The sequence below is a fragment of the Schistocerca americana genome, chromosome 2 (assembly GCF_021461395.2).
Source record: "Schistocerca americana isolate TAMUIC-IGC-003095 chromosome 2, iqSchAmer2.1, whole genome shotgun sequence".
Lineage (NCBI taxonomy): Eukaryota > Metazoa > Arthropoda > Insecta > Orthoptera > Acrididae > Schistocerca > Schistocerca americana.
In genome coordinates this window covers 366,456,079-366,474,646 of record NC_060120.1, presented here as the reverse complement: position 1 = coordinate 366,474,646, position 18,568 = coordinate 366,456,079, and the positions used below count along the sequence as shown (strand labels likewise).

At 44.0% G+C, this 18,568-nt stretch overlaps 1 protein-coding gene across 2 annotated transcripts; it reads right to left on the bottom strand.

Annotated features, from left to right (window-relative positions):
* Positions 1-1,850: 1,850 nt before the first annotated feature.
* Positions 1,851-9,132, bottom strand: LOC124595760 (cuticle protein 21-like). Of its 2 annotated transcripts, none has more exons than XM_047134638.1 (2): positions 9,095-9,132; positions 1,851-2,765 (listed from the first exon to the last, which is right to left on the bottom strand). In XM_047134638.1, the coding sequence occupies exons 1-2, from the start codon at positions 9,104-9,106 to the stop codon at positions 1,956-1,958; spliced, it is 822 nt and encodes a 273-aa protein (XP_046990594.1). In that variant the 5' UTR covers positions 9,107-9,132; the 3' UTR covers positions 1,851-1,955. The 2 variants fall into 2 exon arrangements, with proteins under 2 accessions (XP_046990594.1, XP_046990595.1); XM_047134639.1 differs by having other exon boundaries at positions 1,851-2,762; positions 9,095-9,130.
* Between the last annotated feature and the right edge of the window lie 9,436 nt (positions 9,133-18,568).

Genomic DNA, 18,568 nt, shown 5'->3' with positions numbered 1-18,568 from the left:
TTTTGCCATCTTCAGGCCCCATACGCTTTTTTCGAATCAACGAGCTTATCGTATAGCGCCATAAAACTGGATACCGTGAATCCACTGAGAGCTCAATTGGTGTTTCCCTTTCGTATGAATCATCTGCACAACGATTGGGATTCATGGTATCCAGTTTTATGGCGCTATACGATAAGCTCGTTGATTATAATAAAGCATATGCGGCCTGAAGGTGGCAAAATGAATTGCCGAAAGTGGCTGCGTTCGAAATAAAATAAAATGACCTAAAGTATACGGCTGCTGGTAAAGTTTATTGAATGGAGAAGTACGTACCAGCTGACATCCCCTGGCCATAATAGCCCGACAGAGACTAAACTGGTGATGTTTCAGAATGTTCTATCAGCCGATCCCATCTTGAAGTGACGTTGAACTACAAATTTCTCTTCTCCCCAATTCTATTCAGTACCTCCTCATTAGTTACGTGATCTACCCATCTAATCTTCAGCATTATTCAGTTCAAAAGCTTCTATTCTCTTCTTGTCTAAATTGTTTATCGTCCATGTTTCACTTCCATACAAGGCTACACTCCATATAAACACTTTCAGAAAAAGACTTCCTAACACTTAAATCTTTATTCGAAGTTAACAAATTTGTAATCATCAGAAACGCTTCTCTTGCCATTGCGAATCTACTTTTTATATCCTCCCTATTTCAGCCATAGTCAGTTATTTTGTTGCCCAAATAGCAAAACGTATGTACTGATCGGAGTATCGTATTGATGTTCTATGTCCAACCTATCAACAGTTACACTATAAAAGGTTTCAATAATTACAGTTTCGACAGATGAAGTTTGACACTGTAAACTGAAGCATGCTGCCTATTTACAGCATACTCTTTTTTTTTATTCACAGATATCTTCTTCGTATTTGATACATAACTTACAGCTAACTGGTTTCGATTCTACGGAGGCATTGTCAGAACTAAAAATGTATAAAAGACAAAAGGTAAAACTACTATTAAAAACGAGAAGTTACAAAAATTAAAAAAAAAAAAAATAAAGAGAAAAGAAAAATGCACAAAACAAACTGTAATCAGTCATTGTGATCTGCCGTGCCTGCTCGTGAGTTAACTGTAATTTACCCATCCAATGCGACCGAGGTACTTATGAATAAAAGAGTGTCGAGATAGCCTGTGTAACAGTGTTAATTGCAAGACGATGGAGTAACACAGTCTGTGGATCATCTCTCACAGAACATTTCAGGTGCGTCACAAACCTTACTTGCGAAGCTGACATCGCGTATGAAGCTAGATAAAAACATTCCTTCCTCATACACAAACGTGTAAGTGTAATTAGTAACATGCAGTTTGAATCATTTACACTTAACAATCGCACACATTGGGTGCGATGTTAATTACAAGAGTGACACCTAGCCTATGGCATAAGAAATAGATAAAAAAGGCTTTTATTCCTCCGTCTGATTTTGTTCTTTCCATTAGAAGGTGTTTTAATTACATGTTATTTACGCCAGGTTTGGTAATAACATTTAGTTTTATAAGGCACATCTAAGAGCATTTAATTATTAAAGACGTTTCTCCACTGAGTGACATTTAGCTTCCTGTAACGAGAATAAGTACTAATAAAAACTTCGACAACTTTATTTTCTAGAAGTTGCGGCAGTCCTTGCCGAAGAAAGTAAAAAACAAACAAAAGTAAGACATAAATAAATCTAAAACTTACGAAAACTCAAATGTTTCCCTTCTGCTCAGAAAAGTGTTCTCATTCAATAGTGTTACAAAGACGTAACATGAATTGTCAACTTCTTGTTTTGTCTCACTGTCATGACAGAAGGAAGTAAACAATAATTACAACGTTACAGTGAACAGCGATTTATTTACATAGAAGAGTTTGTAACACAGGAAGTGTATGATAATAGAAACATTCACGAAAACGGAATGAATAGTTTGTACAAAGGGGTTTAACCAAGAATAGCCTTGCCGTATCCCAATCCGCCATATCCGTATCCTCCATACGCCAGTGCGGGCCCAGCAATGGCAGCCCTAGCAATGGGGGCAGCGTAGGCGACTCTGGCGACGGGGGCAGCGGCGATGGCGGGGGCGGCGTAGGCTGCCCTAGCAATGGGGGCGGCGGCAATGGCGGGGGCAGCGTAGGCTGCTCTAGCATAGCCGTAGCCGAGGCCGGTACCGTACGCCAGCGCTGGCGCGGCGGCGATGGCGGGGGCGGCAGCGATCGCCGGGGCCGCGGCGATGGCGGGGGCGGCGACGGCCACACGGGCGGGGGCGGCGGCAACGGCGGGGTGGGCTCCGGCCTCCTTGTGCACGACGGCGTTGAAGCCGTTGACGGGGTCGGCGGTGTAGTCGACGGTGCGGATGGAGCCATCGGGCTCGGCCAGGCTGTAGCTGCCCTGGACGACGTCTCCGCTGCGGCTCTCGTGCTGGCTCTTGGAGTCGCCCGTCAGCGCGTCCTGGACGTTGTAGGCGAAGCTGTACTCTGGGTGCGGGTCGTACTCGGCAGCGACGGCGGCGGGGGCGGCGGCGGCCACGGCGACGGGTGCGGCGCGGATGGCGGGGGCGGCTGCGATCGCTGGAGCGTAAGCTCTGGCGATGGGGACGGCAGCGATAGCTGGGGCATATGCCCTTGCGATGGGGGCGGCGGCGATAGCGGGGGCGTAGGCCCTAGCGATGGGGGCGGCGGGGGCGAGGACTGCAGGGACGCCCAGGTAACCGGCGTGGGCCAGCGACAGGGCTGCCACGAAAATTATCACCTGCTGATAAACAGAGATCACAACATTTAGGCGGCAAAAGAAAATTGTGGGTGTTGGATACTGAGGCTATTACATTAAACATCGCTATCAGCAAGTAGTATTTCAAAAATGTTCCTATGTGTGTGAAATGTTATGTGACTTGACTGCTAAGGTCATTAGTCCCTAAGCTTACACACTACTTAACCTAAATTATCCTAAGGACAAACACACATAGCCATGCCCGAGAGAGGACTCGAACCTCCGCCGGGACCAGCCGCCCAGTCCATGACTGCAGCGCCTCAGACCGCTCGGCTAATCCCGCACGGCAAGGAGGATTTCAATTTCTCACTGTGGCCGTGGCTTGTCTGGACAAAACTTACTAAAATAAAATATGATCGTATTTAATCGGAAGATTTCAGTAAGCTTAGCTGAGGAATTTTGCTGAAAAGTAAACTAGAGTGTGCCAGAATAACTCAGTTGGTAAAAAAGTTCGGTAATGTTGTTGCCCTCGAAATTCTGGGTTCCAGGTTCGAGCTCCAACCTGGTATTCAGTCTTAATCTTTCAGGAAATTTTAAAACAGCACACATTCTTGTGTACAGCGATGCACAGTGGAAGATTCATTCTGAACAAGACATCAGATCAGCAAATTATTACAGCAAATGTACATGTCTAACTCCTGTCTAGGTAGTGCTGCATAGCTTAGAAATCTTATACACAGGGGCTAGTGCAAAGTATTAGACGCATTATGTCGCGATTTTAAAAAGGTAAAAGCTGTGTGTGTGTGTGTGTGTGTGTGTTTTGTCAGGAATCCAACACATTAAATACCTACTCTGAAACCGATACATAGTGTGTCCCTCCTAAGAGCCACCAGGCTCATTTTCTCTAACAGTTAGGCAATATCTTTTTAACAACGTGTAGCTGGACTCATCCCAAACAAATTCTGCTCATTACGTCTTTCATGCGACGTACAGCGTTGGCTTGTTTCCTATTACAAACAAAATGATTTTTAAGTGAAATTTTACGTGCCCATTTGACAGAGCGGTACCAAATTTGTGCAATATTCCTTTCATTGATGTGTAAAACGAAGAATAACCAGTATCCAAGCAGTGACAGCAGTGCTATAGCTCGCACTGACTGCTACTGCTGTGCAGAAGCGCTACTCTCTCACTGCTGGAGTAGTGATTATTCTTCGCGTTTTGCTGTTCTGTTAGTATGTACACATCAACAAAACGAATAACGCATTAGACCATGGGCACGCAAGATTTCGCCTCGCAGGCCTTGCCTGGGCCCTAGTGCAAAAGAGCTCAGTCTCACTGCACATTTCCCCCACCTCCACGCCACACTGCCTGAGTACGAGGAGGGGGAGAGGGGAGAAGCTGCGAATGAGCCGCATTTAAATGCCAATGCAGTCACACTGCATATGACTTGGTTTTATACTTCACATTTCTCAACAAAACCAAACAAATTTTCAGTATTATTTAATTATCTTTGGCACGCTGAAGACATAATATAATTGTTGTATGGTGTCAACTGCCGGCATACGGACAGACGCAGACAGTATCACAATTTCGTACTCAGGTTGCTACGTAATCGTGACTTATTAGTTTCATAATCGAATAAAGATCTTTCACATAAATACACAGAACGAAATATTTTAGCACTTTTGCTAACTCATTATGGAGACTTCGAAATTCTATCCGAGGAAAGCAATGTATATGTCTTTGACAGTTTTAACATATAAAGACTTGACATTACAATGGGAATTACTTTTTAGGTCGATCAGTTACACGTGCACAAAGGCGCTTTCAACTGAGACAGCAAACGAAGATGAAAATATCTCGAATGCATGTGTAAGATTTACAGTTTGCAGAAAACTATCCTTGTAATTCTTTAACAGCCACAATAAATTCCTGAAACTCTTCGTTTTCTTTAATGGTAACGAGCTTAGGGAACTGGACTGTTTTGTCAGACTGTGTCCCTTCTACAATGCCATTTTCTTTTTAAATGCGTCCCCAACAAATCAGAAAGAAGTTACGTTGCAATGTCTCACTGTGCGCAGTGTGCAGTCAAGTCTAATTAAAATGCGAAGTCTGCACTCCATTCGCGATGTTCTAATTTTGGATCCTGCACTCTTTTTTCTTTCATTAATTCAGCAATGGCGAGATTTAAATCGAAAAATCGTTTCAGTCCTGCCCCTTGACTTAACCTACGTACTTTGCAGTAACACATGAAGTCTGCATACTCTTCGTTCAGTTGCACTGAAATGTATTGCAGCTAACAATGGAATAATATGTGCGACTTCAGAGATTTTACTATTCGTACCACCAACTTCTTCGCGTGATCTAGGCCTTCAAATTTAGTACAAAGTGCTTTTTGATGTACAGAACAATGAATCCCACCTGTCTGCATCTGCATCTACATCTACATACATACTCCGTAATCCACCATACGGTGTGTGGCGGAGGGTACCTCGTACCACAACTAGCATCTTCTCTCCCTGTTCCACTCCCAAACAGAACGAGGGAAAAATGACTGCCTATATGCCTCTGTACGAGCCCTAATCTCTCTTATCTTGTCTTTGTAATCTTTCCGCGAAATGTAAGTTGGGGGCAGTAAAATTGTACTGCAGTCAGCCTCAAATGCTGGTTCTCTAAATTTCCTCAGTACCGATTCACGAAAAGAACGCCTCCCTTCCTATAGAGACTCTCACCCGAGTTGCTGAAGCATTTCCGTAACACTCGGGTGATGATCAAACCTACCAGTAAGAAGTCTAGCAGCCCGCCTCTGAATTGCTTCTATGTCCTCCCTCAATCCGACCTGATAGGGATCCCAAACGCTCGAGCAGTACTCAAGAATAGGTCGTATTAGTGTTTTATAAGCAGTCTCCTTTACAGATGAACCACATCTTCCCAAAATTCTACCAATGAACCGAAGGCGACTATCCGCCTTTCCCACAACTGCCATTACATGCTTGTCCCACTTCATATCGCTCTGCAATGTTACTCCCAAATATTTAATCGACGTGACTGTGTCAAGCACTTCACTACTAATGGAGTATTCAAACATTACAGGATTCTTTTCCCTATTCATTTGCATTAATTTACATTTGTCTATATTTAGAGTTGGCTGCCCTTCTTTACACCAACCACATATCCTATCCAAGTCATCTTGTATCCTCCTACAGTCACTCAACGACGACACCTTCCCGTACACCACAGCATCATCAGCAAACAGCCGCACATTCCTATCCACCCTATGCAAAAGATCATTTATGTAGATAGAAAACAACAGCGGACCTACGGCACTTCCCTGGGGCGCCCCAGATGATACCCTCACCTCCGATGAACACTCTGTTACTTACGAAGTCTTCGAGCCACTCACATACTTGCGAACCAATCCCATATGCTGGTACCTTAGTTAGGAGTCTGCAGTGGGGCACCGAGTCAAACGCTTTTCGGAAGTCAAGGAATATGGCGTCCGTCTGATACCCTTCATCTATGGTTCGCAAGATATCATGTGAAAAATGGGCGAGTAGCGTTTCGCAGGTGCGATGCTTTCTAAAGCCGTGCTGATGCATGGAATGCAACTTCTCTGTCTCAAGGAAATCCATTATATTCGAACTGAGAATATATTCGAGAATCCTGCAACAAACCGATGTTAAGGATATTGGTCTGTAATTCTGAGGATCCGTCCTTCTACCCTTCTTATATGCAGGCGTCACCTGCGCTTTTTTCCAGTCGCTCCGGACTTTACGTTGGGCAAGAGATTCGCGATAAACGCAAGCTAAGTAAGAGGCCAATGCAGTCGATCGTGCAAACAGCCACTGGATTTGTGAACGGCCTTCATGTGCAGTCCTAAAGCATCGACTGCACACCAGCCACCGCAGCGCCGCGAAACGGTATCAAGAAGGCGCTGACCAGCACCAGTGGAGAGAGCGGTCAGCGCCACACCTCCAGGAAGGCAGAGTTCAGCGCCCCCTGTCAACGCTGACGTAACCAGCCTCCCATCGCTGCTCGGACCCAGTTCGGTCCAGACTTCGAGAGCATCAGTACCGAGTAATAGCAAGCTGATACTTAGTCTGCGTTCTGCGACTAATAATGGTATGTCAAAGAAATTTGCACGTAGGAGGCACAGGAAGCAAGTTAAATTACGTTTATTTTCCTTTTAGAAATAAACTGTCCTATTAATCTTCAAATGTTATGATTTTGGATTCCTGCCACCGGCCATGGCAATTTCTGTCTTTCCTTGCTTGCGTCTGTGCTGACTACCACAGTAGCCGACACAACACTTCAACCAAGAACGCAGATTAAACAGCGCTAATAGCATTATTCTGCTGAACTGGAGAGGGTTGTGCCGACCGAAAAATGCCGCACAGCAGTGCTAAATGCAATGTTGCGCTGTTCCGGGTACTTCCGAGAAGGAGCGAGCAAAGCCGAGTGACATTAAGGGCTTTGGCCCACCCGTGGCTCACAAACGCCCCATGCGTGAAGTTTGGCACCCGTAGCCGGCACTAAAACAGACTAATTTGGGGCCACTCCATGGAATGGGCACGTAAAATTTCACTTTAATAATCAATTCCTCTGTAATGAGAAACAAACTGACGCTTTCCGTTGACGTTGGGTGTCGTATGAAAGACGCGAGAGGCAGGATTTGTTGGGCTAGCTCTGGCTACACGTTGCAAAAACTAAATTGCAAACATTTGGCGAAACACCAAAGAATGTGTTGGGAGGGGCACCCACACACGTTTTGCAAAGGCTAATGTAACAGACCAGCGTCTTTGCTGAGTCAAGATAATTGGTGCAGAGGACTAGCTCAAAGTATAGGGATTTAACCAGTAGTCACAATTCTAACTGAAGCATCAAGATAACCCCCTAAAGTAATTTAGCACGCTGAAATAGACCCAGAGGATGGAGAACAGAAGACTGGCGGGGGCTGGACACCTAATTAGGATGGAAGAGGAAAGACTACTGTGAGTAACATTCTCAGGATCCGTGGAGAGCAGAAGGGGCCGAGGACGCCCCCGGACAAGACGGGTTGATGATGTCGACAGGTATACTGAGGCGATAGGGCTGAGAAAAGGAGAATGGGTTGCGAAAGTTGGGAACACAAATGACTGGCGGAGCCTAACGTGAAATTTTGAAGAAGAAGAACTAGAGGGACTCCTAACTCATGATGCCTTGTTGTGGATTTATGGCTTGCTCCCGCCAAGTGTAGGCCCATTGTGGTAACCAATGAACTACTTCCTTCGTATTTGTTCTCCGCCCGCGGTAGCTGAGTGGACGCCGGGACGGTAGCTCAGCGTCTTCGGTCAGAGGGTTAGCAGCCCTCTGTAATAAAAAAACTGAGTTAATCGATCAACAACGAACTTAAACGGGTGTTTTACGACGTCCGCCCAAACCAGATGCAACGAACGAAAGCGAAAAAATTGAGATTAAAAAAATAAAATGTGGTCAGCGCGAGAGAATGTGAATCCTCAGGGCCCGGGTCGATTCCCGGCTGGGTCGGAGATTTTCTCCGCTCAGGGACTGGGTGTTGCGTTGTCCTAATCATCATCATTTCATCCCCATCGACACGCAAGTCGCCGAAGTGGCGTCAAATCGAAAGACTTGCACCCGGCGAACGGTCTACCCGACGAGAGACCCTAGTCACACGGCATTTATTTATTTATTTTCTATTTGTTGCAGCCATTTCCTGATGCTCATTTGCAACAATAGACCATGTATAATGTACTAACCTAACAGTCTAAAAGCGGATCTTCTTAATATACGGAATGTACGGACGGCAATCGAATTGTTGATTTAATTATTCTGTCCAAAAACTGAACCGATCCTCCTTTAAAACTACTTTCTTTGTGTAAATAAACTTACGCCACGTAGCCAGGCAAATGGATGACGTATTCACAGATACAAATCTTTGCAGATTTGCAACAGATGAAAAAGACCGATACGGTGCCCAAATGGGCGATGTGCAGAGGATATTAGCAAACTTGCAGGAACAGCATGGGTAGCAATGGTCGAAAACGTAATGCTGTGGAAGCATAGTTTAGGCCTATCACAACAGTGATTCCCAAATGGCTAATGATGATGACTATGATGATGAAATCATGTCATTCGCAGACGGCCAGGGATTGTCTGAATATTGAGAGCTACAGACTCGGCGTTGTAAAAAATGGCTCTGAGCACTATGGGACTTAACATCTGAGGTCATCAGTCCCCTAGAACTTAGAACAACTTAAACCTAACTAACCCAAGGACATCACAGACATCCATGTCCGAGGCAGGATTCGAACCTGCGACCGTAGCAGTCTCGGCGTTGTAACAACATCGAATGTACTGCCAGTGTGGAGCCTCACCTTACAAGCCATGTCGTCCGCTGGTCAGTGCTGGCGTCCGTCTATGGTGACGGCCGGCGGCCGCGGCTTATATACTGGTCCACGGCGCTCGCTGGCAATCCCGTTTGACAGGAACGACTCGAGAAGTGCCACCCGCAACCTCAGCGCCGCTCCGGTCCTCCGATCAGCGTGACAGCGGTCTGGCATTCCGCATTCCACATGTCGGATACGCGCGTGCGGTGTCATCTGCTGCGCTGCACACACCTCTTTTTCTTATTTATTTTGGCAGTTGATGATCATACAACCACCCATAATTTAAACACATCAGTAACACCAGCCAGTTTTAATTTTGACCTATGTACAAATCTCAGTGCAGTTGTAGAAAACGGAATATAAATTTTATAGAACTGGTATGAACAGGGTGCACCATTAATAGTGACCGGGCCAAATATCTCACGAAATAAGCATCAAACGGAAAAATTACAAAGAACGAAACTCGTCTAGCTTGAAGGGGGAAACCAGATGGCGCTATGGTTGGCTCGCTAGATGGCGCTGCTATAGGTCAAACGGATATCGACTGCGTTTTTTTTTTTAATAGGAACCCCCATTTTTTCTTACATATTCGTGTAGTACGTGAAGAAATATGAATGTTTTTGTTGGATTACTTTTTTCGGTTTGCGATATATGGCGCTGTAATAGTCACAAACGTATAAGTACGTGGTGTCACGTAACATTCCGCCAGTGCGGACGGTATTTGCTTCGTGATACATTACCCGTTTTAAAATGGACCGTTTATCAACTGCGGAAAATGTCGATATCGTGTTGATGTATGGCTATTGTGATCAAAATGTCCATCGGGCGTGTGCTATGTATGCTCCACGGTATCCTGGACGACATCATCAAAGTGTCCGGACCGTTCGCCGGATAGTTACGTTATTTAAGGAAACAGAAAGTGTTCAGCCACATGTGAAACGTCAACCACGACCTGCAACGAATGATGATGCCCAAGTAGGTGTTTTAGCTGCTGTCGCGGCTAATCCGCACTTCAGTAGCAGACAAATTGCGCGAGAATCGGGAATCTCAAAAACGTCGGTGTTGAGAATGCTACATCAACATCGATTGCGCCCATACCATATTTCTATACACCAGGAATTGCGTGGCGACGACTTTGAACGTCGTGTACAGTTCTACAACTGGTCACAAGAGAAATTACGGGACGATGACAGATTTTTTGCACTCGTTCTATTTATCGAAGAAGCGTCATTCACCAACAGCGGTAACGTAAACCGGCATAATATGCACTATTGGGCAACGAAAATCCACGATGGCTGCGACAAGTGGAACGTCAGCGACCTTGGCGGGTTAATGTATGGTGCGGCATTATGGAAGGAAGGATAATTGGCCCCCATTTTATCGATGGCAATCTAAATGGTGCAATGTATGCTGGTTTCCTACGTAATGTTCTACCGATGTTACTACAAGATGTTTCACTGCATGACAGAATGGCGATGTACTTCCAACATGATGGATGTCCGGCACATAGCTCGAGTGCGGTAGAAGCGGTATTGAATAGCATATTTCATGACAGGTGGATTGGTCGTCGAAGCACCATACCATGGTCCATACGTTCACCGGAACTGACGTCCCCGGATTTCTTTCTATGTGGAAAGTTGAAGGATATTTGCTATCGTGATGCACCGACAACGCCTGACTACATGCGTCAGCGCATTGTCAATGCATGTGCGAACATTACGGAAGGCGAACTACTCGCTGTTGTGAGGAATGTCGTTACACGTATTTCCAAATGCATTGAGGTTGACGGACATCATTTTGAGCGTTTATTGCATTAATGTGGTATTTACAGGTAATCGCGCTGTAACAGCATGCGTTCTCACAAATGATAAGTTCACAAAGGTATATGTATCATATTGGAGCAACCGAAATAAAATGTTCAAACGTACCTACGTTCTGTATTTTAATTTGAAAAACCTACCTGTTACCAACTGTTCGTCTAAAATTGTGAGCCATATGTTTGGGACTATTAAAGCGCCATCTATCACAAAGCGAAAAATGTGGTCCAGCTAAAACATTCATATTTCTTTACGTACTACACGAATGTGTAATAAAAAAAATGGGGGTTCCTATTTTAAAAAACGCAGTTGATATCCGTTTGACCTATGGCAGTGCCATCTAGCGGGCGAACCATAGCGCCATCTGGTTTTCCCCTTTAAGCTAGACAAGTTTCGTTCTTTGTAGCTCTTTCATTTGACGCTTATTTCGTGAGATATTTGCCCCGGTCACGATCAATGGACCAACCTGTAGACACGAAGCTTATTTATGTGGAAAATGTAATTTAAAGTCTCTTACAACAAAAGGCGTATTATTTTAATAAAATAACTGTGTACAAATACACTTCACTTTATGTGTCCGACTGGTCTGCCGATGTGCTGGGTAAATGGGGCCGTCCTCCAGGCAATGCAATTCTTCTTTTCAGCTCTGCTCCCTAGGAGTATCCGCTGTAGCCTATGGTCTCGTGCTGCGAGTCTCCTCCTCCTCTAGTTTTCGACGTGAGTGGTTATATTGAAGGCCATAACTCCTTGAGAGCTGTGTTTATTAATTCATACACCCTAACATCTGTTGTTCCCAAAAGAGTGGTAACCAGGGGGAGCCTTCGTACCCAGTAGCACTCAGTTGATTTAGCGTCCCACCTACCCCGCTTATCTTTATTATATGGTTCATCTCTACTTCTTCTCCACGAGTACAAAAAGGGCTTCGGTCAGTCCTAGGAGGTACGAAAGTTTTTTAAAACGACCGGGACTAATTTCATTCGTGCTGTGGTTGTATAAAACCCTCTTCACACAATGTGCTTCGTGTACTAACACGTTGACGGGATCACAGGGCGTATTGCTGTATAATGTTTCCCTTTGTTGCTGGTTCAGCTTCTCCATCCCCCGCCCCATCTCTTTCGCATCGTCCTTTTAAGTCGTTGAATGAAGTCCATCTGTGGTAACGATGGATGTCATGGCGTTCCTGAAGCTCCGCTTTGTTAAGTCTTTTGGTCGGCCTGTTCGTTGCCGCTGATGCCGCTGTAGTGATTATTTCAAAAATGTTTCAAATGACTCTGAGCACTATGGGATTTAACATCTGAGGTCATCAGTCCCCCAGAACTTAGAACTACTTTAACCTAACTAACCTAAGGACATCACATACATCCATGCGCGAGGCACGATTCGCACCTGCGACCGAAGCAGTCGCGCGGTTACGGACTGAAGCGCCTAGAACCGCTCGGTCACATCGGCCGGCTGTAGTGATTGACACAAATAATTTCTTTTTGCTGCCTTATAGTCTATTGACTTGAGTCATAATTTCATAGACGCCTGGTTGGTGTATTGCTGTGTAAAATCGTTTTCCAAGATGATGACTGTTGCTCGGGAGTCGGTTAAGATAATAATTTTGCCGTCAGTGCAGTTTCCTGCGTACTTAACTGCTTTAAAATGGCTACTAGCTCTCCGTCACAATAGACATTTCGTCAGGAAATTTATAACATTCACATGCTCATGTTATCTGGTTCATGAATGCACATATGATGACATCAGCATTTTTGGAATAACCTGTATATAGTATTTTAACATCGGTTAGTTAGTTAGTTACGTGTTCCATCGATCAACAGCACGGAAAAACCGTTATGATGTGGAACGTCTCAAATGCACAAGAAATGCGCACAGGAAACAAGTTGTTTATTTTTACATTATACTGTTATACCTAAATATTTCTATTATCTATCCCATTCCCTTAAATGGCACAAAATGCGTATTGTATCTCCACATTTATTTACTCATGTTCAATAATTCATCAGTGGTATAGAAGAGTTGTCAAGGAAGTATGATTTCAATTTGTTTTTGAAACTATTACTGCTGTCTGTCAGACATTTTATTTCATCTGGTAATTTATCAAAAAGTTTCATAGCAGCATATTTTACCCCTTTCTGTGCCAAAGATGGGTTAAGTAAAGGATAGTGTAGGTCTTTCTTTTTTCTAGTATTGTAAGCATGAATGTCGCTGTTGATTTTAAACTGGTCCATGTTGTCGAGAAAAAATTTCATTACTGAGTAAATGTACTGTGAAGCAGTGGTAAGAATTCCTAACCCTTTAAACAGATGCCTACAAGACGTGCGACTATGAACCCCACACATTATTCTAGCTGCTTTCTTTTGAGCAGTGAATACCTTTTGTCTAAGTGTTGAGTTGCCCCAGAATATTATTACGTATGACATCAGAGAGTGGAAGTATGCAAAGTATGTTAGCTTCCTAATTTCTTCATCCTCAAAATTGGCAATTATTCTGATTGCAAAAGTTGCTGAACCTAGTCGCTTTAGGAGATTCAAAATATGACTTTTCCAATTAAGATTATTATCTATATGTACACCCAAAAACTTAGTATGCTCTATCCTGGCTACTGACTTCTTTTTATGTGTTATGTTTATTTATTTATTTATTTATTTAACCTGGCAAGATTAGGGCCATCAGGCCCTCTCTTACATCTAACCAGGCATTCTACTTATTTTACATTCATATGTTGTAGTAGGCATGTTAAACTACATCTAGTACAAAAAGTGAAATAAACAATTAGAAAGGTACACCTGGAAAAATACATACATATAGAGTTTATATTCGTAGATCGTAAGTACTGTTATAATCAGACATTATTGAAGAGACAGATTTTAGAAAGGAGTGCTGGCAGCAGTGAGTATGAGGGAGACTCATGGTGAAGGGAGGAGAAGAATAGAGAGACATGATGAAACATAATTAAGGAAATATAAAGGAAAAGAAGATTGCGTGGCTAATAGATATAGATGAAGAGGAAGGCGTCTCAGGAGCAAGATAGGAGACGCTAGCTTTGCTGTTTGACAGATGAGAGGATTGGCCTTGTACATTAATTTTGTGGAGAACTTTATGAGGATGATAGTGGGAAATGCTTCAACTTCTTCTTAAAAGCAGCAGGAGACTGAATTTTGCGCAAGGTAAGGGGCTGTTTGTTCCAGAGGCGGACAGCGGCAACTGAGAAGGACTTTGCAAAAGTTTTTGTTTTGTGAGTGGGCACAGTTAGGATACCAAATAAGAGTGACCTCGTGTTTCGATTATGATGGTATGACAGGTTTTTAATCTCTGAAGCAAGGTACTGGGGTGCTTGCGCGACGAAGAGTCGGTGAAGTAGACATAGAGCGTGGTAGTCACGCAATTTGTCCGGCCGCAGCCACCCTAGCTCGGAGTATGAAGCAATAACATGATCATATCGGCGAATGTTGCAGGTGTAACGCACACAGGCATTCATGGTTAGTTCTATCTGTCTTTTGTTTTCACTACTCATGCCTTGTTGAATCTCATCACAATAGTGGAGGTTCGGTAGAACAAGTGCTTGCACGAGCTGGCGTTTCAAGTCCTGTGGAAATATGTTCCGAAACTTTTTGAGAGCATAGAGACAAGCAGACGTCTTTCGGCACACTGCGACTGAATTCTCCGCCCAGTTGAGATGATCATCCAGAGTTACACCCAAGTTCTTCACAGTTTTCTGATATGGTATTGGAGTACCGTCGAGCAGAATAGGAGGTAGCCGTTCGCGGAAATCTGAACTTATTAATTTCTGATGCGCTATTAAGATTACTTGCGTCTTTTTTGCATTTAGTTTAAGCCCCAGCTTTTTCGCCCATGTCACTACTAAAGACAGATCATCATTCATCTGAGCGATTGCAGTGTTTACATCTTCAGGTCTGACACTTAGGTAGATCTGGAGGTCGTCAGCATAGAAATGATATTTACAGGAGGACAGAACCGACGAAATATCGTTGACATATAAAGAAAACAAAAGTGGTCCTAAATGGTTCAAATGGCTCTGAGCACTATGGGACTTAACTTCTGAGGTTATCAGTCCCCTAGAACTTAGAACTACTCAAACCTAACTAACCTAAGGATATCACACACATCCATGCCCGAGGCAGGATTCGAACCTGCGACCGTAGCGGTCGCGCGGTTCCAGACTGTAGCGCCTAGAACCGCTCGGCCACTCCGGCCGGCTAAAGTGGTCCTAAGACTGATCCTTGTGTCACTCCCGAGGAAACGTGTTTCCAGGAAGATTTTTCATTTACACAGACAACACATTGCTGTCTGTCTTTTAAGTAGCTTTCAAACCATCTCATTGCACTATCAGAGAAATTAAGTTGTTGCATTTTTCTGAGCAATATGTCAAAGTTAACAGTATGAAAAGCTTTGCTAAAGTCCAGTAGCGTCAATATTGTTGCCTTTCGACTGTCGATGGCATATTTCAGGTCATCAGTTACTGTAATTAGAGCAGTGTTTGTGCTGTGATGTTTACGGAAACCGGATTGAAATTTGTCGTATAGGCTGAATTCATGCAAGTGTTCAGTGATTTGGTCATGAAAAATATATTCAAGTGCTTTGGAAACAGCAGGCAGTATGCTAATTGGTCGGTAATCACTAGGCAGTTGCGGGTTTTCGATCTTAGGGATGGGTCGAATTGTGCTTCTTTTCCATGCAGTGGGGTATATTCCGTTCACGAGGGAAAAATTAAATATGTCAGTTAAGACAGGTACTAAGATATCGGCAACATTATTAATCATGGTTATACCGATACCGTCGTTGCCTATTGCATCAGAAGAGATTCTCATTATTGCTTTTCTTGCCGTATTTGTTGTTACATGTTTTAGATGGAAGGTATCGTTGTTAGTTATCCTGTTTGGGGATTCTTGTGGACGGTAATTATCAGCCGTGCGGGTATTCTGAGTTGCAGAGAAGAATTCATTTAATTCGTTAGCTGACACATGAAAAGTAGTTTCCGATTTTGCCTTTCCGACCCCCAAGCTACGGAGATTCTTCCATAGAGTCGTGAGCGTCAGATCGCTGCATACAAGGGAGCGAGCGTGCCTGATTTTAGCATTGCGAATGCATTGTTTCACTCTGTTCCGTAGCTTTCTATATTCTTCGAAACGCTCGGGTTTCGGATCTGCCTTGAAACGCCTGTGGGCAGCATCCCCATTAGTCATCATTTGACGTAATTCAGCTGTCAGCCATGGAGCAGGAGATTTTCTTACACGGATTGTGCGCACAGGTGCATGTTTGTCATAGAGGGCAGTGAGTTTATCACCAAGTTCATTAATTTTGCCGTCGATTGTAGGTTCTCTGATTATTTGATGCCATGAGATATCTGAGCAATCGGCTGTTAGAGCGTCAAGGTCAATACGTTTCATGTTCCTACAAGTTATGTAACGCGATTTGATCCTTGGGGGCTGCACAGAGTAGGCCGGGAATATGACATCATGTGCTGAGAGGCCAGGGGGCGACGTTTGACCAACACCTCTTACTTTGTCAGTCTGTTTCGTTGCGATTACGTCTATAAGAGTATGACTGTGCGCCGTATGGTGTGTAGGTTGTAATGGAAGAATGTTCATGCTATTGCAACTAAACAGTCTTCTTACGTTTATTGCGGAGGGAGTGTCTCTCAGCAGGTTTATGTTCAGGGCACCCATTACGATGACATGTTCGTATTGACACTAAAGTGAATGTAATTCCGACTGGAAGGAACTCATTGAGCTTATTTTTGGTGGCTTGTACACGACGCCAGTCAAGAATTTCCGACTTTGTGTATTTATTTCAATGAACATGAATTCAGCCTCTTTTTCTTCAGCAGGATTTGACGTACATAAGACTTTCGCTTTGAGATCTGTTCGTATATACGCGCCGACCCCGCCACCTCGCTTTTTTTATCTGTCTGCCCTGAGAAATGTGTACCCTGGGAGATGAATAGATGCAGAGGATATGTCTGATTTCAACCACGTTTCGGATAAGAGGATTACGTGGTAGTTTATTTGGTTGAAGAGGAGGCTAAGTTCTTCGTAATGTGCAGGTAACGACTGGATGTTGCAGTGAGCTGCTAAAAGCTCCGACGCCTTCTGCTGAGCAGCCTGGAGTAGGGTGGCAGACTGGTTTGTCCCTTTGTTAGGCACTACCTGCCGCGAGGGGCACTGGCCGGTGCTTCCGCCAAGTGACATAACACAGGGGTGTCCGAGATTTTGCGCGCCCTGCTTGTGGCTCCGCGAGTGCCGAAAGAAACGCGACTGCAAGAGATTTCCTGAGGTTGCGGGAGTATAGAAAATGGATTAGTGGTATCCGGTGCAAGGAGAATATGACCAAAACAGTGACGGCTGTGTGTCACTATGTATCCTATGTCGTAAGAGGAGAAATGTAATTAGCGTATTTGAAACAGCTTAGGGTGGAAATAAGGGAAAGGGGAGTGATTTAAGAGGCCGATGCTGCCAGCAGAGAGATGTAAGCTTAATAATTAATAGATTATCGTAGGAAGCTAGAATTAAATTGAAATTTGCTAAAGTGATACTGATAGTGATTTTTGTTATGAACAATTTAAACCGAAGAGATGGGTGATTAATGAACTAAAGGAGAGACTAATAATTGCAATAGAACTATTACAGAATGGGAGAGAATAAACTGAGAAAACGAAAAAAGTATTAGCAGTAACTAAAATTAAGTAATGGTTAGCCCTACAGACACAAAAAAATAGTAAAAAGTTAATACAGTTACAAAAACAATTAGTTGAAGGTACAAAAATGGGTATAATCAAAAAGTTAATACAATCACAAGACTATATCTGAGTATAGGACTGTTACAATTTGCAAATGGTGTTAAGTTTGCACATTTGGCTCGAGTAGCTTCACTTAATACTATTCGGTTCTGTCATGTTTGTGACTGTCTTCTTTCCAGCTGCTGTCTTAATGATTGCCATCCTGAGTCCACACATTCTGAAGACCGAAATGGGATATGGCACTGTTTAAAATCTTTAGCCGTTCGTGTGTCAGATCTTCCCTTATTGTAAGCCCTGTCCTTGCTAACTTCTTCTTCTGGGTAAAGATCTCTGCCCTTTTTCGGTATGAGACAAATTTAATTATTATTGGACGAGGTTTGGTAGCACCTGGTAGTTTTCGTCCCACCCGATGGCTCCTGTCACTGTCTGCCTTGGTCACTTCAACGCCTAATTTTTCACGCGCAACCTGTATAAGCAGGATGTTTGTGTCTTCTTCCTTATTTTCTGCTGCTCCAAACAGTCGTAGACTATTTCGCCTTTGGTACTGTTCTAGCTCGTTTGTCGCGGCAGATAGTTTCACTTCCAACTCTCGTGCCTTTTTCTCGTATTCAGACACAGACTTTTTTAGTGCTGTAATTTCGGCAGTATTGGCCTCAACAGTTTCACGAATTTTGGCCAATACTGCTGCCGTTACAGTATCTGATATAGTGCCTGCTATCAGATCGAGATTGTTTTTATCGCGAAGCGCAGGGTTTACCTCAGAGCGGACCAGCTCCGCTATACCGGGAGCCGCGGCCTCACCTTCCGCCAAGAGCAGACCCGCCGCACCTGCTGCTTCCCCGCTGCTAGTCGCGCTGCTGTTGACTCTTCTGTTTACCATTTTCT